The sequence below is a fragment of the Podarcis pityusensis genome, assembly GCF_964106645.2.
Source record: "Podarcis pityusensis genome assembly, chromosome: 13".
In the NCBI taxonomy this organism is placed as follows: Eukaryota; Metazoa; Chordata; class Lepidosauria; order Squamata; family Lacertidae; genus Podarcis; species Podarcis pityusensis.
In genome coordinates, this window is record NC_138038.1 from 18,843,632 (window position 1) to 18,866,778 (window position 23,147).

The window sequence follows — 23,147 nt, forward strand, 5'->3', positions numbered from 1 at the left end:
GCAACATAAAGGGATTTCCCCCCTTTAAACTGCACCTTCCCTACTAGAAACCCCCCTCCCTGCAAACCTGAAATCCCAAAATAAAATCCCTTCAACTCACTTTTTTTAAAAAGGAAGCTCGTTTAGACAAAATTTTCCCAAATACCTAAGCATAACCTATGATGTAGATTAGTTTTTTTTTATCTACTTGATTCCTGCCACCGTCACCACGCCTCGCCTGTTGACGGACGTAAAGGGGGAGGTAAACCGATCTCAACGCCTTTACAAACGCAGCAACAGAACCAGTTTGAGGCCTAGAGGAAAGGCGGGAGCAGCCGGGTCTACGGCAGCAGCCCAACCAACGTGCCTACAACGTTTCCCTCCTTCCCCAGCCTTTTATGAATGAACTTTGGGCGCTCTTGTGCTTCTTTTTTTATGAATGGGAGTTCCAGCCGTGAATGAATCTTAGAGCAGCTCGCGCGGATTGGCTCGGGGCGCTCAAGCCACGCCCCTCCCCGGCCGGATAAGGGCGACGCGGAGCCTTGATTGGCCGAGCGTGTCCCCCGCCCGAGGCGGGGGGATTCCGCCCCTCCCGCTCCTCCATTCACAAAGTCAATGAAACAAAGAGAAACAGAAAAGAGTCTGTTTCTGTGAAAGAGGAAACGACTCCCGGGCTGGAGGCGGGAGCAACCTTACTCGGCGCCGTCCCACGAGAAGTAGCGTAGCTCTGTTATCGGGGATCAGCTGCCCTGCGGTGGGGGCCGACTGCAAAGACCTGGACTGACCCCCCCACTCTTTTTCCAATCTCAGGTGAGGGCAGTGCTTTTTTTTGCTAAAAAAATATTAAGGATTACTCTCATTTTGACTCCAGAAAATCACCATTTTACAGTTCAGATCGGGAAAAATAAATACAGCAAATGGACAAAAGTACAAAGATTCACCAAAGATTTAGGGGTATGCTTTCCCTGCGCCCCCCCCCCCGAAAAAAGCACTGGGTGAAGGCGCGGGGAAAATAACTTTTTAAGGCAAATTGGGGTGGCGATGTCGCCTCACGTCGCAGAAGTTGTGTTTTTTTTTTGGTAAATTATAGCGGGGAGGAAAAGGACGTGGGAACCAGTTCTGGGGCCTAGTCCGGGAGGGAGCTGATTTTTTGGATAGGGTGTCAGGATGTAGGAAAGATCCGGGGAGGGAGGCGGGTAGCCAAAGGAAAGGGAGACAAATAGAAAAGAGGAGTGCGTGACCAGGGGCGGGAGACTTTCCCCACGCGACCCTGATGCGTGTCTACTCGGTCTCGCTGAGTCCCGTGGGGCTTACTCCCAGGTAAGTGGGCACAAGCGTGCAGTCTTAGGCTAAGGAAAGCGAAGGAAGCCGGTTTTTGAGGAAAGTTGGGTTTTGAAGTGAGGGAGGGGGGCGGGTGTTGAAGTCAACATGGGGAGGGCGCATAGCAATCCCGCCCCCCCCCCGGGGGTGGGAATAAAAGTCAGTAAAGTAAGCAAAGAGAAGAGGCTGGGAAAGGGGTGCGGGGGGGGGAAATAGGGGGGAAGAGATTAGGAAATGCCCATGCATATCTTGTATACAATTCTGCGATCCTTGTGTTATGCTCTGTGTGTCCCGACTGCTATGGGGCACGATTTTGGTACCTGTTTGTTTCTCCTACATGCAATTCTCCTTGCAGGGTCTGTTGCCGGCCCTCCATGTTGGCGAGGGATTCGCACCCATGACTGATGGGAGGATGAAAGGGTATTTGGACCAGCAGGTGCCTTACACTTCTGCACAGGTGAGCGACGAAGGAGAATCGAACCGCCGGACCTCTTCCCTGGTCTTTCCTTGCCTTTTTAACTTTGCAGCCTGTAGATCGGACTGGAGTTGAGTCCAGCATTGTCTTACGTTGCGTGCATTATTTTTCTTCTTCTTCAAATACAGAAACCGTCAGGAAATGGCATCCTGGAAGGCAGGGCTGTGATGGCTGCGCGGAAGAAATCCATGGATCCAGGGATGCCCCACGTCCCAGACCCCGAAGGTGTGTATGTGGGAGATCCTGGAGAGAGACGAATGTGGGTTATCTATGAGGACCAATTGAATATACCACCTGCGTGAAGCCTGTTGGCACTGAAATAAAAGGATCCTGATGCAACATTGTGACCTGAAATAATGATATTTTGGTACAGCTTTTGCACCTGTTTTACAGACTGAGGAACTGAGGCTGAGCAGGAATCCCTTCTCGTGTGACCCCCCCTAGCTTGTCATGGGTTGAGTCTTCCATGAGTTTTAATGCTCAGTGTTTGGCTTCTCTCTTTTTTTGACACTTCTGAAACACACCAGGTTTATCTTCAGTTTATGTTCTTAGCCTTCCCATTGCTGTCATTGCACAGCCTCTGGAATTGTCTGCAGCCCTGCCTGAGGGGGCTCTAACAGATTTAGGCAGGAGAAGGGAACTTGTAACCTCAGTACCACCTGGAGAACTACAACTCCTCCATGTGCCTTCCTCATAAGAGGTTCGGAGGGTGGCAAATAATAATAATAATAATAATAATAATAATAATTAATAATATATTATTTATACTCCGTTCATCTGGCTGGGCTCCCCCAGCCACTCTGGGCGGCTTCCAACCAAATGTTAAAATACAGTAATACATCAAACATTAAAAGCTTCCCTAAACAGGGACACAAAAATGGGCCTTTTCCACACCCTGTTTGTAGAATACTCCTTCCAGGGAGGTTTGGCTGGTGCCTTCATTATACACCTTTAAGTGCCAGGCAAAAATGTTCTTCTGCAACCAGGCCTTTGGCTAATTTACATACGATGGTCTTTTAAATGTGTTGTGGGAGAGGGGATTATCGGTTTGTTTTCATTTCAATTTTTATTATGTATTTTGCACTTCTTCAATTGCAATTTTATGTTGCGAACTGCCCCTGAGATCTACGGATGAAGCGTGGCATACAGATCTAATTGTTGTTTTCGTTTTAACTGCTGCATCACTAGTTGGACCACGAGATCAGAAACTTGGGCTGTTTGGAGAAGTCAAGCAGGGTGCAAGCTTACCTGTAGCTAAGCTCTGCTGAATTCACATGCATTCTAGGTTCCTGTCACTTGTGTGCCTGGGAGCCTTGCCGCAAGATGGGTGATAGATGGCTCAGTCAGTAAAGCAGGAGACTCTGAATACCAGGGTTGTGGGTTCCAGCCCCACGTTGGGCAAAAGATTCCTGCCTTGCAGGGGGTTGGTCTCGATGACTCTCCTGGTCCCTTCCAGCTCTATGATACTATGATGATGGTGGTGATTAATTGAATTTATATACCACCCTATAACCGGGGGTCTCAGGGCGGTTCACAGAATAAAAGCAAGATATACAAAATACTTAATAAAAACAAAAACAATAAAATACCTAATAAAAATAAAAACAACAACCCAATAGTCCCCCCCTCCCCAAAAAACACATTTTAAAAGGGCATAGGATGTAAAATCGGATCAACCAAAGGCCTGGTTAAAAAGCACCATTTTTGCCTGGTGCCTAAAGGTGTATAATGAAGGTGCCAGGCGAACTTCCCTGGGGAGAGCATTCCACAGACAGGGAGCCACTGCAGAAAGGGCCCTGTTTTCCTGTTGCCACCCTCTTGAGGAGAAGGCACACGAAGGAGGGCATCAGAAGATGATCTCAGGGTCCGGGTAGGTTTATATGGAAAGAGGCGGTCCTTGAGGCATTGCGGTCCTAAGCCGTTTAAGGCTTTATTGGTCAAAACCAGGACTTTGAATTGGGCCTGGAAATTAATTGGTAGCCAGGGCAGTCGGACCAGGATCGGTGTAATAGGCTCAAACCGTCTTGCTCCGGTGAGCAACCTGGCCGCTGAATTCTGCACCAGCTGAGGTTTCCGAACCGTCTTCAGAGGCAGTCCTACGTATAACGCATTGCTCTCGTTCTGCTGCAGCCACTCCATGGCCATCATACCCTGTCCTGTTCTCTTGCAGATCTCTTCCACGACCTGAACCAATTTCAGGAAACCTGGCTGACTGAAGGTAAGGCTGAGCTGTTGGATTCCTTCACTGGCCAACCCCTTCCTTCCCCGTCCCCTTCATCTTCTTTGGCCACCTCCCCCCCCCCCTTCTGCTTCTAGAGACTTTTGCATATGTAGCTCAGGCTTGGGTAAACTCGGGAGTATGAATCACACCATTGTGTCCTTATTTGCTTATGAAAGGAACTTGGCAGGCCACCCCAAAAAACTTCCTTTTCCAGAATGGGCTGGTCTGGGACCTACGGTTTGTTTGCTTTAAACTTTCTCCTTCGCAGATCTGAAGATCTGCCACCTGCTTTTAAGCTTTTGAATGAGGCACACTTTGGAAAAAAATAAATTAAAGGCTTCGAGTTTCCTTTTCCCTTTGGCTTGTTAGGTTATGATATCTCTCTCCACTGTTTCTCTGCTTCTCGACTGACGTCGGCCTGGGAAGGGGGAGCCTGTTGATTCCCTGAGAGCCCAATTAATGCCGATAGTAGTTAATTGCAGTTTTGAAGTGAGTTTTTGGCTTCTGTTCTCGGAGACGGTGGATCTAGGGACCTGGCATTTTGAGAAAGGTTAAAAAGGTTAAAAATTGTATTGTTTACTTCACTTGCCGTTGTTCTTGGGCAGTGGATCACCCTAGAACGTAGCTAAGATTAAGTCATAATTGCATACCATCGGCACTGATGACAAATTTTTCAAAAGAAAGAAGAAAGTGTGTGTTGTAAGGGGGAATTCCACCAAGATGACTCACGGATATGTTCATATCGCTGCAGGAGATTTATCAACTGGGTGCTACAACGTAGCTTGGTGCTTTTTTCTCAGATGTCCAATAATTGCAAGGAAAATAATTTCTCAGTGGAATTGAGCATCTTGAAACACGGCTTCTGTTTATAAATACCTAAAAAGCAAACTACTGGATCTCATGGTTTTAGAGAGAATCTTCTCCAAAACTTTCCCCCTTCCTGCGTTGGAATGATTTAGGAAACTATTTTCAAAAGGTTCCAAATTATTTGAGAGTCTGAATCCTAGAAATGGGATAGATTTTGCAAAGTTGACCCAGTACACGCAGGAACAATCAATCTGCACGGTGTATTCTGCTTCTGGAATTTCACTTTTCACCCTCAATATTGCCTAAAGAATGTGCCAGTCCTGTTGGTAGTATGGTCCTTGGTGTATGGAATTGTGACACTGTGTTGCCAGCTCTATTGCAATAAACATAAGGACTAGAACCTTGGGCCTTGCATTTTCGCTTCTGCTTTTTTTATTTTTCTTAAAATGCTTAGTATGTCAGAAATTCAGTTCCTGTACTGGAATTCTATGCTCTTAAGATCTGCTGATTGTGTTGGCAGTGGTTTGAGGATATCTGAGAAGAAATGTAGTATCCTTGTTTTGTATTTGTGAAGGGGAGATCTTACAGCTTCGGGGAGGAAGGAAGCTCAGAATCGAAATAGGTTTCATATGGTGGGTCTTCGTCGAACATATATCTGACAAACAATGGGAGAGGGGGAATGGATTCTGGGTGCTTTCACTTCAGTGTGTATTCCAAAAGTAGGGTCAAAGTTTCCCCATTCCTGACCTAGAGTATTCTCAACCAGAGGATCACTTCCTTCCCTCCTCTTCAGTACTGCCAAAGTTTGCCAGACTCTTAATGTGGTTTACTCTGTATGAGCCTATCCAGCACTAGTTTAAATCGAAGGAGGCTATTTTGGTTCCAGATTGACTAGACAGAAGCACATGATTGTCCCATAACATTCTAGCAACAGAAGCAGAGCTTTGCAGCACTCAAAACGCCAGGCTGTGCCTTTGCTTGGTATCTTAAGGTCCATGTGTGTACATTTCACACATATATGCGATGAACCCCATGCACTTGGAACTGAAACTTCCAGGGATTTGAAAGAGGAAACTCAAACTTTCAAAGAGTTGCAACTCTTTGCAGCTCGGTCACATCAAACTTACAAAAGAAAAGAAAAAAAGCAATTGCCGGAACAAAATAGCGATGCAACAAGACACGTGGATTCATCAGATTTGGGGAAATTGTGCATGTCTCTGGGGAATAGGGACAATTGGAAAAATACAGATTCTGGATGGTGGGTGGGTGGTGGGTTAGGCCCTCGGAGGAGGGCTGCCCTCCCCACCTGGAAGTGGCAAGACATACAGACTGAGAAACCTTTAACCTGATCTTCCTGGATATGCTGTGCAAAGTGGGAATAACAGCCCTCTACTAATTGTAGATCCTCTGCTAATTGTGGAGGGTAGCTCTTTGGAAGGGACGCCGGTGGCACTGTGGGTTAAACCACAGAGCCTAGGACTTGCCGATCAGAAGGTTGGCGGTTCGAATCCCTGCGACGGGGTGAGCTCCCGTTGCTCGGTCCCTGCTCCTGCCAACCTAGCAGTTTGAAAGCATGTCAAAGTGCAAGTAGATAAATAGGTACCACTCCGGTGGGAAGGTAAACAGCGTTTCCATGCACTGCTCTGGTTTGCCAGAAGCCGCTTAGTCATGCTGGCCACATGACCCGGAAGCTGTACGCCGGCTCCCTCGGCCAATAAAGCGAGATGAGTGCTGCAACCCCAGAGTCGGCCACAACTGGACCTAATGGTCAGGGGTCCCTTTACCTTTAGCTCTTTGGAAACAGTTTGTGGAATGCAGCTGCTATCAATATCAGAATCTACAGGGGACTCAAAGAATCACAGAGCTGGAAGGGACGCTGAACGTCGTTTAGTCCGACCAGTGTTCAAAATTAGCCATGTGCCTATTGGCCACTTGTGATCAAGTGAAGATGCCCGGGTCACCAAGATGTCCCTTGACATCTCCACCATCTGGAGGTACATGCCTGGGGATCCTTGGATCTAGACCGTTTTCACACACTAATACTGTAGAATGCTATCCGTGAGATTTTACCTGCGCAATCAGGATGAATTTCAGGAACTAAAATGCTTTTCCCGTGCGGCCTGAGCAGGAGCAGTGAACAAGGTTATAGTGAATTGTTGCAGCTTGTCTTACTTACCCCACCCTACTGCTGTGTTCTGAGTTGTGAAAAATATTCTTAACATTATGAATGGTCCGTGTCACCATTAAGATAAAGAGGTCGGAATCGGCTAATATATACAGGGCCGGATTTAGGTTTGATGAGGCCCAAAGCTACTGAAGGTAATGGGACCCTTTATATGTCCAGCTGTCGTTTGTCAACAACAGATCGTCACTGTTTTTTGTGTTGAATATATGCTATGTGGAAATGAGCAAACCAGTGATATTTTAGGGAGCAGGCTAGCAGGCGGGGCCCATGACTTACATCATAGGAGGCTACACAACACAAAACAAAACACTGTTGCTGTATGTAGGTTTTATTTTGTTTTTTATCTTATATTTTGGAAATGTACATCCAGTTTTTTTTGGGTCCTTAAGAGAGTGGGGCCCTAAGCTATAGCTTGTTTAGCTTATATGTAAATCCGACACTGAATATATATGTGGACTGTCCCTGGATAAAAGTGACTTTTCTTCTTGAATTTCTCAGAGCTCTTAACCTAGCTCAAGGTTGTCATCTGAACTAGCCAGATATTTAACTGATAATCCATCCCAGTCAGTCCACCACTTGAAAAATAAGACTTTAGAGCCGACTTGCTCCAAAATGGCAGCTAGACATTCCCTTTCAGCGACTGCAACCTTGGTTTACAGAGCCATTTGGCCCCTAGCTTATATATCTGAGTTTCAAACACATGAGTCCAACCTGCTATGATGCAGGAATCTCAACACATGTTCCCCCATCCAAGTTGAACCCATACTGGACCTTGCTAAGCTTTGCAAATGTGCTAGCAGTTTTATTGCTGCACCACTAGCTGAGCTCTTTTGCTGCACCCCAGTGAGATTCAGACCCTGCCCAGCAACGTTGTGCCAGAGGACAGGCCCTGAGACAAGGGCATGGGGAGGGCTGTGGGGCCAAGGCTTCGACCCCCAACCCCAACGCAACGGTTAAACTCTGCGATCTCAGGTTTCTTGGCGTACATTGGAATTTCGGGGACAGGCGATGGCTGCATCTCTTTTGACAGGCTTTGTTCTGGGATGGTGTCAATACGAGAGTTTGCTGGGAGCTGGTTTGGGGAATGCAGCCGATCGAATGTTAGTCGGCGTTTAGCTAGTCTTGAACGTGCCTTTTCCGCCTCCCGTCTCGGCACACATGCTGAGCTCAGCTGGGGTCGTGTGGTCCAGCCTTACCTCCGGGGTGGGTGGGGGAAAGTGTGGGAATTTTATCTGGGATCACAATGGCTTGCAATCATAAAGGGCATCATCATCACACATATTTGAGTGATGTGAGTGTGTTAACAGACTCTGAGAGATCCCTGCATGACAGCCTTGTAAATTACACGGAAACCACAGTCAATGGGACTCCTAAAGTGTACAGGAGCAATAGCATTGAAACAAATAACAGTGTTGCATTTCACAAGAGTAGTGCATAAAACACTTGTGAAATAGATATAGTATGTGCATTTAAAAAAAAAAAAAAATAGCCTGCATTTCCATGCTGGCTGTGGAAGAGGGAAAGCCCTTTCCAACACAGCCAGCAGGTTAGTTAAAAAAAGAAAAGCCTTCTGCCAAATCTACTGGCTGGAGGTGTGTGACAAGGCGATCCGTGACGAGTGGCAAGGCTACGTTGAAACCAGCAGTTTTGATTTGTGACAGATATTTATTGGCTCCTATATTTGTAATCCCAACGTTGGTTTCAGGAGCTGCGGGTAGGACAGCGTACAGCACAGCACAGAGTTAACATACGGAACTCACTGCCAGAAGGTCTGCCAATGGCCACCGGCTTTCAGAGAGACAAATTTGCAGAAATATGCATGTCTGTCCCTCTACTGCATTTCGACGCTGGTTGTGGAGAAGGGAAGTTTGGCAGTGGAACGGTCTCCCTCGGGAGGTTGTGAACTCTCCTTCCTTGGAGGTTTTTAAGCAGAGGTCGGGTGGCCATCTGTCATGGATGGTTTATCTGAGATTCCTGCATTGCAGGGGGTTAGACTGGATGATCCTTGGGGTCCCTTCCAATGCTATGATTTTCCGCTTGCCTGTGGTTACCAGGCGAGCTGTTAAATAAAGCTGCTGTTTGAGAAAGAGGTCTGTTGCCTTATAGTGGGCGTCGGGCAAGATGAAAAGACATGACTATAATAACCTCTTTGTTGGATCAGAGCAAAGGCTTGTCTAGTCCTGTGGCCGGTCATAAGCCTTTGGAAGCTTTCTTGCAAGGCAGAATGAGAGAGAATAATCCCCCATTGCTTGCCTCTAGTATTTGGTGTTCTGTCTTGGATCATGAAGAGTCTATGTAGGTATTGGAGGCAACAGCCCTTGATTTAGGCTCCATGAATCTCTCTTTTTTTATTATTTATGATTTTCAGTTATATACTAGGTTGCAATTTAGCTGATTGATTGTGTGTGTGTGTGTGTGTGTGTACGTGGGGCCAATTGTCCAGTGACCCCCCCAGCTCAAAGGGAGCCTCAGACTGAGAAACTGGTTCTTTTTTGCCATTTCATTTCACAACTTGTGTGTGTGTGTGTGCCTTGGACCAAAATGCGTTGGCCTGTTTGAAAGCAGCTGCTTGCTTTTTTTAAACAAACCCTCTCCCTGCTTCTTAGGCAATGTAGTCTCTGCTTCTTGGGTATCCTGCTAATTTTTAGCCTGTTGCAGTTGTGGATTCCCTCTCCCCCTGTCCATCTTTTCCTGATTCATTATTTTATATTTTGGAGACTGCTGGCATCAAGAACACATCTGACAGAGTCCTATGCAGGGAAGGAACCATAGCTCCACGGTGGACCATTTTCTTTGTGTGCAGAAGGTCCTTTCTGAGCATCTCTAGCTGAGAAAGGGATTGGGTAGCAGGAGAAGGAAGAAGGAAGAAGACCTCTGGATGGAGAACCATTAGCAGCCTTGAAGTGCTTGATGCTGGGCTAAGTAGACAAAATCAGCCTGGCTCTGTATAAGGCAGCTCTCTGTGCTATTAAGGTAGATGTTCCATCTACCTTGGATGAGCTTTCCGGGCTTCTTGGTTGCTTTCCAGTCAACCCCAATGTCTGCTTAGAGAGGAATAAATTTGCCGTCTCTAGGAGGAAATGTTGAGCTCTCCTACTGTCTGGCCTCGTTCAAATGCTTTGGCCGGGACGACTGAAATCATGGCATGTTAGATGCCTTTCCAGCCTTGGCTTGAGGATACACAGAGGTGGTGAGTCCTTTTTTCACAAAACCAATCGATTATCTGTTTTTATGTAAAAGGCGGGCCACTTTGATTTGAAGTGGGGACCATAAGGCTACAATTCTAGGCATGCTTGTTTTGTTAGTACACTTGAATCTAGTGGTGTGTTGCTTCTAGGTAAGCAAGCTTGGTATTTCACCAAAACTCTAGTTTTTAAGGAGATCCATGCAGAATATGTGGTTGGGATGTGAATACCCGCTCCGAGACCCCATAGCTGATTCTCCCCTGGCCTCCTCACTCGCCCAAGTAGGACTAATTCAGCCAGCTATCGCTGGTGATTATCTAATGCTTATTAGATAGATTTCCCGTAAATTGATTTCTGAACTTTGAATTTTATTGTTATTCATGTTATTATACTGTATTTTATGCTGCTTTTACAATTAAGTGTTTTAAATTTGTTGTTAGCCGCCCTGAGCCTGCTTTTTGAACCGGGAAGGGCGGAGTATAAATAAAAATTTATTATTATTATCATCTCCATAGCTCTGCATTTGGAAGGATTTCTGTGGTAAATCAGGAAGAACTTTTTGACAGTAAGAGCTGTTTGACAGTGAAACAGTCTTCCTTGGGGATACAGGGCCGTCTTTACCTGGGGGTGCAAGGGGTGTGGGGCACCTGGGCACTGAATTCTGGGGGGGGGCAGGCGCCCCCCTCTGAAGCCACCTAAGCTCTTAACTATCTACCTCTTATGAAATAATAAATAGTTTTGATCAAGCTAGAAAAGCAAAATACATATACAGTGGTACCTCGGGTTAAGTACTTAATTCGTTCTGGAGGTCTGTTCTTAACCTGAAACTGTTCTTAACCTGAAGCACCACTTTAGCTAATGGGGCCTCCTGCTGCCGCTGTGCCGCTGGAGCATGATTTCTGTTCTCATCCTGAAGCAAAGTTCTTAACCTGAAGCACTATTTCTGGGTTAACAGAGTCTGTAACCTGAAGCGTATGTAACCTGAAGCGTATGTAACCTGAGGTACCACTGTATACCTAGGTGTTACCGAAATGTATACCTACTGTTTCACTAAAGAACTTTCGACTTTGTGCGCTCCTTTACCAAAGACGCACTTGTCATTCACAATGGCGCCGCGCACGCGAAATTAACTCCTACATCAAAATATTATGTTACGTATTGTATTGAACTGCTCTGTAATGTTTCTCCTAACTAGGTGCCTAAACAATACTTATAAGTTTAAGTGTGGTGGTGTTGTATACTTAAGTAGAAGTGCATTGTAAAGAAATGAGAAAATAAAAAAAATTGTTTCTTTTCCCTCCCTTCTTTCATAAACAAGAGATTAAGGCGTAAGCGTGGTGTCTGACAAAAGCATAGTAAAAGTTAATTTGGGGGCTAAACTAAATTTGGGGGAGCTGGACAGATCTTTGCACCACTGCGGCGCATATGCTAAAGACAGCGCTGTTGGGGAATAGTGGACTCCCCTTCCTTGGAGGTGTTTAAGCAGAGGTTGGGTGGCCGTCTGTCATGGATGCTTTAGCCGAGATTTCTGCGTTGCAGGGGGTTGGACTAGATGACCATTGGGTCCCTTCCAACTCTACAATTCTGTGATTCTATATATTTGCGTCCAATGCTGGGGGTGGGGGGAAGGAGGTTCTGCTAATGCAATGGGACTTCCCCTTTTCCTGTGCGCCCTTGGAAACATTTCTGAGGTCTGCAGAGGAGGTCAAAGCTCTGTTAAGCATGCCGAAATCTGCTGCGCTCATGAAGCAGCAGTGTTGGGTAAGACGGTAAATATGCAAACTGCCCAGACTGAAAGCCTGTACCAATTTCTTCCAGAAGCAGCACTTCATTTGGGGTCTGCTGAACCCTCCAAATCTCTGCTCTCAGATCGATCCTGACAAACTTGGGTGAACTTTCAATGCCAACCTTCTCCGTTATTTGTTTCTGCCCAAGATTTCTTCCGAAAGCTGATTCCCACAGTGGAAAATATTGCATCCAGAGAAAGGGCCTAGGATTTGGCAGACGTGTTTTTTTCTAGCTCCCCCTTCTTAAGTATGTCGTTTCAGGAGTCATTCTTGAGATTTGTTAATTCACAATGGTCGGTGGTGACAATAATAAACTGTGGGGAACATTATTCTGCTAGTGATCTTACATGGGGGATTTTTAACACGCTGTGTTTTGTAAATGACGTTAAAAAAAGAATGGTTAGAACGCAGACCCTTGAGCTGAAAAGGGCTCCTTCCCAGAACACATATTGCTTCTTTGCAACATTCAGGAATGACATGCTGGGAGAGAAGGAAGGCATTTGTAAATATTGTATTTTTTTTGTGGCGGGGAGGGGTCTTCCTTCAACTCAACTGTGTTGAGTGAGGCAGATTTCGCACCTGGGCCTCCTGTTTCTTTATTTTGTTTATTTAAAACCTTTTAAAAAAAATAAAAATCTGCATTTCATCCAAAAGACTTACCGTATTTTTTGCTCTATAAGACTCACTTTTTCCCTCCTTAAAAGTAAGGGGAAATGTGTGTGCGTCTTATGGAGCGAATGCAGGCTGCGCAGCTATCCCAGAAGCCAGAACAGCAAGAGGGATTGCTGCTTTCACTGCGCAGTGATCCCTCTTGCTGTTCTGGCTTCTGAGATGCAGAATATTTTTTTCTTGTTTTCCTCCTCCAAAAACTAGGTGCGTCTTGTGGTCTGGTGCATCTTATAGAGCGAAAAATACGGGAATAGTTTTCTGTGCATTAGCCTGATTCAATTTTTCCGCTTCCATGAAAGGGATACAAGACTATCTCTTCCCATTTCTCTCCCCCCCGCCCCAGCATCATTCGAGTTTGATTAGGCTGAGGGTGTGGCCCAAAAGTCAGTTAGTGAGCTTCACTCTGTGCGAGGATTTGAACCTCCCAAAACCAAATCCAGTATTCCAACTCCTCTGCTACGGGAGGCTGCCAATTCCTACTTTAGATCCTTTCAGGCTTCTGGCTTGTGAAATCTACTGTGTATCTCTCTCTCTCTCTCTCTCTCTCTCTGTGTGTGTGTGTGTGTGTGTCTGTGTTTACTAGAACCTTGAGATCCACCAATCAGAGCTTCATTTAAAATACAGTGGTACCTCGCACGACGAATGCCTTGCAAGACGGAAAACTCGCAAAACGAAAGGGTTTTTGGTTTTTTGAGTTGCTTCGCAAGACGATTTTCCCTATGGGCTTGCTTCGCAAGACGGAAACGTCTTGCAAGTTTGTTTCCTTTTTCTTAAAACCGTTAATACAGTTGCGACTTGACTTCGAGGAGCAACTCATAGCACGCGGTGTGGTAGCCTTTTTTGAGGTTTTTGAAGACTCTGGTGATTTTTGAAGCTTTTCCAAAACTTTTCCGACACCGTGCTTCGCAAGACAAAAAAAAACCGCAAGACGAAAAAACTCGCGGAACGAATTAATTTCGTCTTGCGAGGCACCACTGTACTTGCACTTAGAATCAAGCTATTCTGATCCCAGGAATCTGCTTGGAGTGCCAGAACTGAACAGAGCTCATAGTCCTTCAAATCTACTCCTAGTATCATCCCTTGCTTCCTTCACTTCAGTAGTATAATGCAGCATAGATGGGAATTACAGTGGTACCTCGGGTTACATACGCTTCAGGTTAAATACGCTTCAGGTTACAGACTCCGCTAACCCAGAAACAGTGCTTCAGGTTAAGAACTTTGCTTCAGGATAAGAACAGAAATCGGGCTGCAGCGGCGTGGCAGCAGCAGGAGGCCCCATTAGCTAAAGTGGTGCTTCAGGTTAAGAACAGTTTCAGGTTAAGAACGGACTTCCGGAACGAATTAAGTACTTAACCCGAGGTACCACTGTATTTTGTTGGCGTTAAACATTTGGGAGTCAGAAATCGTTGCTTATCTACTTCAAATTAGCCAGAGATCTACAGCTAGATCAGGATCTATCTTCTGCCTCTCCCTGCTATAACGTACATTCAGAGCTGTGATCTTGTTTCGTTTCTGTGTTTTACGTTCACAGCTGCTTTTTCCCGGAATGGCAGCTTATGCCTTGTATTTATTTATTTTTAAATCGTGCTTGATTAACATGACACACCCAGTAGATGTCCAATATGAAGTTATCACCTTCCATTCAAATGATACTAATGAAATGGTGCCCGTCGGTAAACGCGATGAGCGGGTGCTGCAGTTGCCCAAATGTAGCGTTAAAAATAAAAAAAAGATAAAAGCTCTGATAATGGAAGAGGAGGGGCTGAATAAAGGAGACTGCAGGTGTGGTTTTGCAATTGATTCCACTTCCCAGGGAAGTCCGGGAATGGTAGTTTCTTGAGGAATGGAGGTCCACAGTACAGTGTTACCTCGGGTTACAGACGCTTCAGGTTACAGATGCTTCAGGTTACAGACTTCGCTAACCCAGAAATAGTACCTCGGGTTAAGATCTTTGCTTCAGGGTGAGAACAGAAATCCCGCAGCAGTGGTGTGGCGGCAGCGGGAGGCCCCGTTAGCTAAAGTGGTGCTTCAGGTTAAGAACAGTTTCAGGTTAAGAAGAGACCTCCAGAAGGAATTAAGTTCTTAACTTGAGGTACCACTGTATTCCTTGGGGAAACCACGACTGCGTAAAGTGGTATGATGCCACTTTAAATGTATAGGGTACAGAAACCACTTAGAAGGGTGCCATCACATTTTGCTGTATAACTTTCCTTCTAGTGGGGCTACTGTAAACTGACCCTGTAATCCTCAGGTGTAGGGCGGTATACATAAATCGAATAACTTACAATAATAATACCTACTACCAGACCCTCTGAGTGTCCCTGTTTTCCAGGAACAGTCCCGGATTTACAGAAGCCGCCCCGGTTTCTGAGTTGATCCCAGAATACCACTTTTCCTTAGGACATCCCTATTTTTATCAGAGAAATGTTGGAGGGTATGGAGATATGTGACCCCTGAGCCAAGTAACTATATAACCTTTAGAAGACATCTGAAGGCAGCCCTGTATAGGGAACGAGTTGTTTTAATATTTAATTTTTTATATATATATAGTCCTTTTTCCTTGTCTTTGGAAAGGCACTGCCAGCGACTGTGGACAATAACTGTCTGACTTGGGAGAAGGCCATTTCCTATATTTGGTATTCCATTTTCAGTTTTCCAGCTTTCCCCCCTTTCCTTTCATTAGTCCAAGCCAGGTCGAAGTAGGGTGTGGAATATCCCTTTAATTCAGTGCCATGTGGAAGGCATTAAAAAGCACCAGCCTCTCAGAGAAGTTCTATTTATACTATGCAAGCGGAAACAAGACATGCATATGAAAGAAACATGAATTGTCCAGGGATGTGGTGGGGGTGGCTCAGGGAACTGAGACTGATGGATTTAAAGTGCAAGTGAAACCAGGCAGTGGATTGCTTATTTTTATCATTTCAGAGATATTACATCATTTTATGTGACATGGTAGCATTTTAGAGCTATCCCTGGTAAAATAATAATTTGGGATGACTCGTTCTTGGCCTGCTACCCTAGATCTGCTTTGTTGGCATCTTTCTGCCTTGAGAGACAATGGAGTGTGCTTCTGGGGGTGGCATCAAACTGCTGATGTCCTGCTCCTTCTGGGGTAGTTTGTCACCTGTGAGCCAGTGTGGTGTAGTGGTTAAGAGCGGTAGTCTCGTAATCTGGTGAACTGGGTTCGCTTCCCCACTCCTCCACATGCAGCTGCTGGGTGACCTTGGGCTAGTCACACTTCTCTGAAGTCTCTCAGCCCCACTCACCTCACAGAGTGTTTGTTGTGGGGGGGGGGGAAGGGAAAGGAGATTGTTAGTCGCTTTGAGACTCCTTCGGGTAGTGATAAAGCGGGATATCAAATACAAACTCTTCTTTTTCTTCCACACCCTGGACTCGGCTCTCACCTGTGGCTCCATATCTGTTTACCTGGGTGTCTTCTTCTTTGGCGATCACTCGTAGCCGAGTAAGATTGTCTTCCATGAACACGGTTTTGACAGTGGGTCCGTAAGTGACTATGGAGGCTGATTCTGGATCTACACGTCATTGGTTTCTGGGTGGGAGTTGATCACAGTGAGGGTTTGCCAAGCATGCCTTCCTCTTAGTGCGTTTCTCCCTTTTGTCCCGAGTTTGAGCGTCTTCAAAGCCCATGAGGCCTTTGGTAAAGGCTGTTCTCCAACTGGAGCCCTCGCAGGCCAGTGTTTCCCAGTTGTCGGTGTTTGTACTACATTTTTTAGATTTGCCATGAGAGAGTCTTTAAACCTCTTTTGTTGACCACTACATTGCACTTTCCATTTTTAAATTCGGAATAGAGTAGTTGCTTTGGAAGAAGATAATCAGGCATCCACACAACATGACCAGCCCAACGAAGTCGATGTTAAAGAATCATTGCTTCGACACTGGTGATCTTTGCTTCTTCTAGTACACTGGCATTAGTTCACCTGTCTTCCCAAGTGATGTGTAAAATGTTTCGGAGACACCGTTGATGGAATCTTTTGAGGTGTTGGAGACGGTGTTTATAAGTAGTCCACGTTTCACAAGCATACAGTAAGATTGGTAGCACAATAGCTTTGTAAACAAGCATTTTGGTTCCCCTGTGAATGTCCTGGCCCTCAAACACTCTGCACTTCAGTTGGGAGAAAGCTGCACTCGCAGAGCTTAGGTTTACCTGGGAGTAAACCTCTTTGAACTCAATATATAAGGACTGTGCTGTTAAATTCCCTAACCTAGAATATTGCTTGGGAAACCTAATGGAAGCCAGAGAGTGATGACAGAACAGATAAGGGCAGGAGATCCCTTTTCACAGAAGCCATTTAGCTTTTAGCATTGACTATGTGTGCATTCAGCTGCCTTTTTGCAGTGAATAGGCTGCCCATCCCTGGTGCGATATAATCTGCGTTCCTACCAGGGCATGCCACATTTCTTACTCTCACACGACATCCCTTTCCTGGCTTCCTCCCCATTTCGATATCCCCCCAAAACCTTGTCCTTGCATTTAAAAGTCTCCCTTCTCCATCTCTTTGCCATCTTGCAACAGTATATTACCACCTTCTTCTTGTTCTTAGGAGATCTACTGGCGAAGGAAGGGGGGTGCGGTGGGAGCAGCATGGCCCGGGTGTTATCCCTGAAGGGGGATGACATCGCCGCCTCACCCCCTAGGACGCTCGTCGCAGGCGGTGCCCTCCTGGGACGCTTGCCCCGCCCCTGCGGACGGCTAGCTCCGCCCCTGGGTGCACAGACCTCATTCCCCTCAGGGAGCTATACAGTGGTACTTCAGTTGTCGAATGTAATCCATTCCGGAAGACCGTTCAACTTCTTAGACGTTCGACAACTGAGGCGCAATGGGCGGTTGGCAAAATCAATTGAGAAACGCACCTCGGAAGCCGTTCAACTTCCACAGCGCGTTCAAAAACAGAAGCATTCACATCTGGGTTTTCGGCGTTCGAAAACCGAAACGTTAGGCTTCTGAGGCGCTCAAAAACTGAGGTACCACTGTAATTCCCTGGGAAGGACTGACTCTTGAACTACTTAGGAAATTGTAACTCTGCATGGGGATCTGGGGTCTCTAACAGCCGGTGTTTGAAATTAGCCAAGCGCCAGGCACGTTTTGTGTCTAATTGCGACCACGTGGAGATCTCTGGATGCTGGGCTGGGGACTGGGGAAAGCAAAATGTCACCTAGAGAAGGATCTGAAATATTTTCCTTGAAACTTGAATTCAGTTTCATTCTGCATTGTTTTATTTGGTGTTTTGATGTGTTGTAAACAGCTTTGAGATTTCTCCTTTAAAATATAAAGTGGCGTCGAAATGGTTTGCTGGTTTTTGAATGTCTGAGGTAGATTTTTTCAATTTCGTTGTGCTGTATGGGACAATGACAATAAGGATTAACGTATAAATGAGCAACAACATCAAACGTCAATGAAAAGAAATGGCGCTTAGACAATCTGTGGTGGCGACGGCAGCCTAGGTTTAAGGTGCCATTTGGCAAATAGGTTATATACCTGAGTTTCTAATGCTGCTAACAGCCCTCAGCCTTAACAAACTACAGTTCCCAAGGTTCTCCTTCTCCCCAGTTAATCCTTACAGCAACTCAGTGAGGCCGAGAGACGGTGAATGCCCCAAGGTCACACAATAAGCTTATGGCTGAGTAGGGATTTGAACCCTGGTCTCCCAGCTCCTAGGCCAGCACTCTAACCACTATGCCACACTGGCTCCCACCAGCAGCTTGCTCTGGCTTGCCTTATCTCTTGCTGCTTGTACCTTACTGTGGTCTGGATCCCTCGGCTGCGTGGCGCTGCTCTTTTGTGGCGTCCTGTCTCTTGAGCTGGACCAAGCTAGCCTGGTCTTCTATTGCAGCATCGCCCCAAGCGCTAAGAGATCGGCGCTGCACAGTGGGAAAGGAAGCAGAGCACCTGAGTTTTTGATCCTCCGGAGGGAGGAAAACAGCCAGCCGTGCTAATGGGCGAACCTACTGGGGGGAAAAGATTACGTAGAAGTGACTGGAGTCCCAAGGGGGAAACTGGCTCCCGTCTCCTGGCAGTGATCCTTTTCCCATCGCCTCATGTGCAAGCTAGTTCTCCACATCCCTCCCCACCCCACCCCCCGCCACAATCCCCGCTGCCTTATTTCTTCAGGAGCCTGGTTTTAATAGAGCGCTGAGTTTGATGCCAAACGTTGCTTTCTCTTCTCTCTTGCCCTTTTGCAGCTCAAGTTCCAGACAGCGATGAGCAATTTGTGCCTGACTTTCATTCAGAAAACTGTAAGTACTATGGCTGGGGAGATGGCGAGGAGGAGGAGGAGGAGGAGGAGGAGGAGGGGAAGGTAGGGCTTTAGTGGGAGAAACCAGAAGGTGATGCAAATGTCTGGAACGCCAGCATGCCTGATCCCTTTCGCACAACCGGGATGCGCTGAACTGGGAAGTGGGGAACCTCAGGCCTGTGAGCCAGATGTGGCCCTCAAAGCCCCGCTGCCTGACTCTGTCACATCCATCATGCTTTGCACCCTCCTTGAATGCTTTCCCTCCTGCCCCCCCCCCCATCTTGAACTCTGACAGTGCTTTTGGCATTGTCCAGGGCAGCTGTCTACCAGCTCCATGTGGTACACAGGTTGAGACCCTACCTGCCCGCGGACTGTCTTGCCAGAGCGGTGCATGCTCTGGTTATCTCCCGCTTGGAGTACTGCAATGCACTCTACGTGGGGCTGCCTTTGAAGGTGATTCAGAAACGACAGCTAATCCAGAATGCGGCAGCTAGACTGGGGACTGGGAGCGGCCCCTGAGACCATATAACACCGGTCCTGAAAGACCTACATTGGCTCCCAATACGTTTCTGAGCAAAATTAAAAGTGTTGGTGCTGACCTTTAAAGCCCTAAAAGCCTCGGCCCAGTACACCTGAAGGAGCATCTGCACCCCCATTGTTCAGCCTGGACACTGAGGTCCAGCGCCGAGGGCCTAATGGCGGTTCCCTCACTGCGAGCAGCAAGGTTACAGGGAACCAGGCAGAGGGCCTTCTCGGTAGTGGCGCCCTCCCTGTGGAACGCCCTCCCATCAGATGTCAAGAAAATAAACAACTATCTGACTTTTAGAAGTCATCTGAAGGGAAGTTTTTAATGTTTGTTGTTTTATCGTGTTTTTAATATTCTGTTGGGAGCTGCCCAGAATGGCTGGGGAAACCCAGCCAGGTGGGTGGGGTAGAAATAATAAATTATTATTATTGTTTGGCTTGCCTGAATATAGGCTAGAGATGGAGATGTAGAAGCTAGCCTGCTGTACAAAGGGAAGTAAACCCTACACAAATCCAAAGTAGCATCCCTGAGATGGTTGGATGGTGCCCTGTACGCCTCCTTCTGGCAACTCCTGCAGCCAAGCTGGTGCCAAACGTTTTGCTCTGCTTTCCTTTGGAGTGAGGCTGAGAGAGCCCAGGCTTGGCTTTCCGAATGTTGGGACTACAACTCCCATGATGGCTGGCCATTGGCCACATTGGACTGGGGCTGATGGGAGTTGGAGTCCGATAGCTTCTGGAGAACCATGGGCTCCCCAACCCAGTCACCATGCAGGCTCTTTCCTGTTGGAAGGCCTTGACGCCTCGATTTCCTTTTCCCAGTAGCCCTTCACAGCCCCCCAGCTAAGATCAAGAAGGAGCCCCAGAGCCCATGTTCGGAAGCAGCGGGGTCCTGCCGGCGCAGACAGCCTTACCAGTACCGTAATGGGGAGCAATGCCTTTACGCCAGGTAATGTTTTGGGTGAGTGGGTTCTAACCCATCTCCCCTGATCTGACATTCACCTGAAGCACACCTGTCGTGAGATGTGTTTCCAGTGTTCCTTGAAAGCGTTAAGAATCGATCTTCTGGCAATCTGTCCATACGAGGATTCCACTGACTCGACCTTCTTCAAGTGGCCGGCTAGCAAGATATGCCCTTTTCCTGGTCACTCCATCCCACCTCTCCCCAGAAACAGCCAGGCAGCATTCCGTGCCCACTAAACATACACAGTCCTCATTGGGTTGCTTTGGAGATTTCCCTCCCTCCCATCCATTCCCCCCTCCCACCACCTTTAAGGGTTCCTCCAGCCCAATACTTTTTTATACTGCTGCAAACTTCAAGGTTTCCCTTGTCTGCTGATACTTTCCTCTTGTGCATGGGTGGTGCTGTTTTGGCTACCAGGGTGGATAAAAAGCAATGATTTAAAAAATAACTAAATTAAAAAATATAAATTGGATTTTTTAAATTTAAATTGGATTTTTAAAATAAAATGCTTTTGGAGGAAAAAAAAATCTAAAGATGGTTTTCTATTTAAGTTATATTATAGTCAATCAATCAATAGATTTTATTGCATTAGCCGTGTGGCCATAGCATGATATACATTAAAATAACAACATGAAATGGGGGTGGGGAGGTAAAGGTAGATATCTTCCTGGGCGAATACTTAAAAAAAAGAGGGGGGGAAGGGGGGTTACTAAAGCGACAGGGGATTTAAAACATTGAGCGACAGATAGTACAGAAACAAACAAACAAAAAAAAACTGCTGAAGCTGGAGGAGGACCGTTAAAGGGTCCTTCAGCTCCTCAGATTTATCCTAACTCCATTGTCCTTGTACTATGGAACTTCGTTCGATTGTGCGGCGTATCGACTGCAGCTGTGGTGTTAAGGAAGAAGTTAGTGCCGCTTTCCTCTTCATCACACTAAGCAGGAAGTTAGCTGTCATCTCGGTAATCCAACAATCAGAATCCTGCAAAAGGATTATAGTCCAAAGGCTATTCATCAGGAAAAAAGGATTTGTTTTAAGTTTTTCATGTGTGCTAAAACTCAGTCTAAGTCTTTTTTCAATTGTTTAACCACATCAGTTAACAAACATGGATACATAGACTATAATGTTATTGTTTTAGTTAAATAAATGGTTCAAATTGTTATTAAGGAAGTGCTTGTTTTTCTCCTTCCAATAAAGTACAGAAGAAAAGTTGTCCCAATATAAACAGTTAACTTATTAAACCTCACAATAATTTCACAATTTATCTGTCTACTCTGAAAATTTATTATTCCAAAAATAAAACTTTCATCTGGTTGCAAATATTAAGATTATACCAGCAGGAATGAGTCTTTCTGTAAAAAAATGGTTTAAATCAAGTCTTACTGACTAGTGATTTAAATTGATTTGATTTGAATCAAATCCACCCTGTTGGCTACGTAATGATCTGTACCCAGAGAATGAGGTCGCTAAGAAAAATGAGCAACTGTTTGAGAATCGCACCAGTTACCATGTGTCAGGGTTATGCTGGGATAAGTGGAGGAGGTCATTGGGAGCAAGAAAGATGTATATCCGTCTGCAACTGATGCTTGCGTATTTTTCTAGGCAAGAGTCAAACTTTGTGAGCTCCCACAGCCTACCCCAGGCTGCGCCCGGACGGGCATACCTTATGGAGCACAGGTGAGCCATGGCATTGAGCAGGTATCGTTTCGCAATGCATCCCAACCAATCCTGGAGGCTCAAGCTTGACCTCCCAGCCACCAAATGCCAGGAGTCCTTGAAAGACTTAAATGTTTCTGTAGGGATGGATTTAGACACTAGGAGAGGATCTATTGCCTAGTTGTTATCCTTCCTTGCTCACATTAGCGAGATCAGCAGAGTAGCATCCTTTGCAGGTTAACCGTGGAAGCTAAGACAAGGTGGATTTAACCTTCTAGAAACAACAATCCAGGATTCTATAAGGCAGACTGGATTTTCCTGGTATTACCCCTTCCCTTTAAAAAGCAACAAGCACACACACATTGTTTTGTGAAGAAATAAAAGTAGTGTTTACTTACATAATCTAGGTATTGAAGCAGCGATTACAGTAGCAATATGAAGGCAGGCTTATAACTACTAAGTTACAAAAGTACAAAATCTCAGTTCAAAAATGATGAGCTCAGACATGCACATGGGGTCAGCTAGGAAGCCCAATGAAGATAGAGGAGGCAGGAAGGAAGTATATATGTAGTGTCACAGTTTCCTGCCAAGGCAGACAAAGGAAGTGATCTCACAGAGTGCTCTCTAGCAAATTTTACAAGAGAGCTCTGTGAGCCTCAGCCCCTTCATACGCCTCTCTAGCAAAACATGAATTGTTGGTCTGACTGCAATAATATTCCCTCTGACATATGCTCAGGCTAGGGCTCTGGTGGGCCTCTGGGGAAGAGGGTGCTACACATGTGGTTCAGTTGCTTTAAACACTACCAGCTCCTGAGCTAAGTAGTCAACTGGATCGCTAGTGGGTAGGGCAAGGAGGGGGAAGCTGTGGTCCTCCGGCTATTGCTGGTCCACAAATGGCCATCAGTGGGCAGACACTATGGGAGTTCTAGTCCAACAACAGATGGAGAGCTGCAAGTTCCCCATCACTTGGGCAGGGTCCCTACATTTTAATTTTAATTTTATTTTTAGTGGCTGGGGCGGGGAAAGAGCCCCCTGAACCTTGACTCTTATTTCAGAAAAGCTTTACCCTACTTTTTGGTTGTGTATATTTTATTCTTCTTATATTTCTATATAACCTTTTCT

At 46.1% G+C, this 23,147-nt stretch overlaps 1 protein-coding gene across 4 annotated transcripts in view; it reads left to right on the plus strand.

Annotated features, from left to right (window-relative positions):
• Positions 1 to 595: 595 nt before the first annotated feature.
• Positions 596 to 23,147, plus strand: part of ETV4 (ETS variant transcription factor 4) — a 40,688-nt gene continuing 18,136 nt past the window's right edge. Inside the window, exons 1-7 of one of the 4 annotated variants that reach the window (XM_080979423.1) lie at positions 596 to 789; positions 1,655 to 1,756; positions 1,903 to 1,999; positions 3,945 to 3,992; positions 18,830 to 18,883; positions 20,230 to 20,353; positions 21,972 to 22,046. In XM_080979423.1, the coding sequence (XP_080835549.1) occupies positions 1,697 to 1,756; positions 1,903 to 1,999; positions 3,945 to 3,992; positions 18,830 to 18,883; positions 20,230 to 20,353; positions 21,972 to 22,046 (458 nt within the window). In that variant the 5' untranslated portion in view covers positions 596 to 789; positions 1,655 to 1,696. Of the gene's footprint in view, positions 790 to 1,654; positions 1,757 to 1,902; positions 2,000 to 3,944; positions 3,993 to 9,179; positions 9,283 to 18,829; positions 18,884 to 20,226; positions 20,354 to 21,971; positions 22,047 to 23,147 lie in introns of those variants that run through there. The other 3 variants (XM_080979422.1, XM_080979424.1, XM_080979425.1) reach the window with 3 other exon arrangements.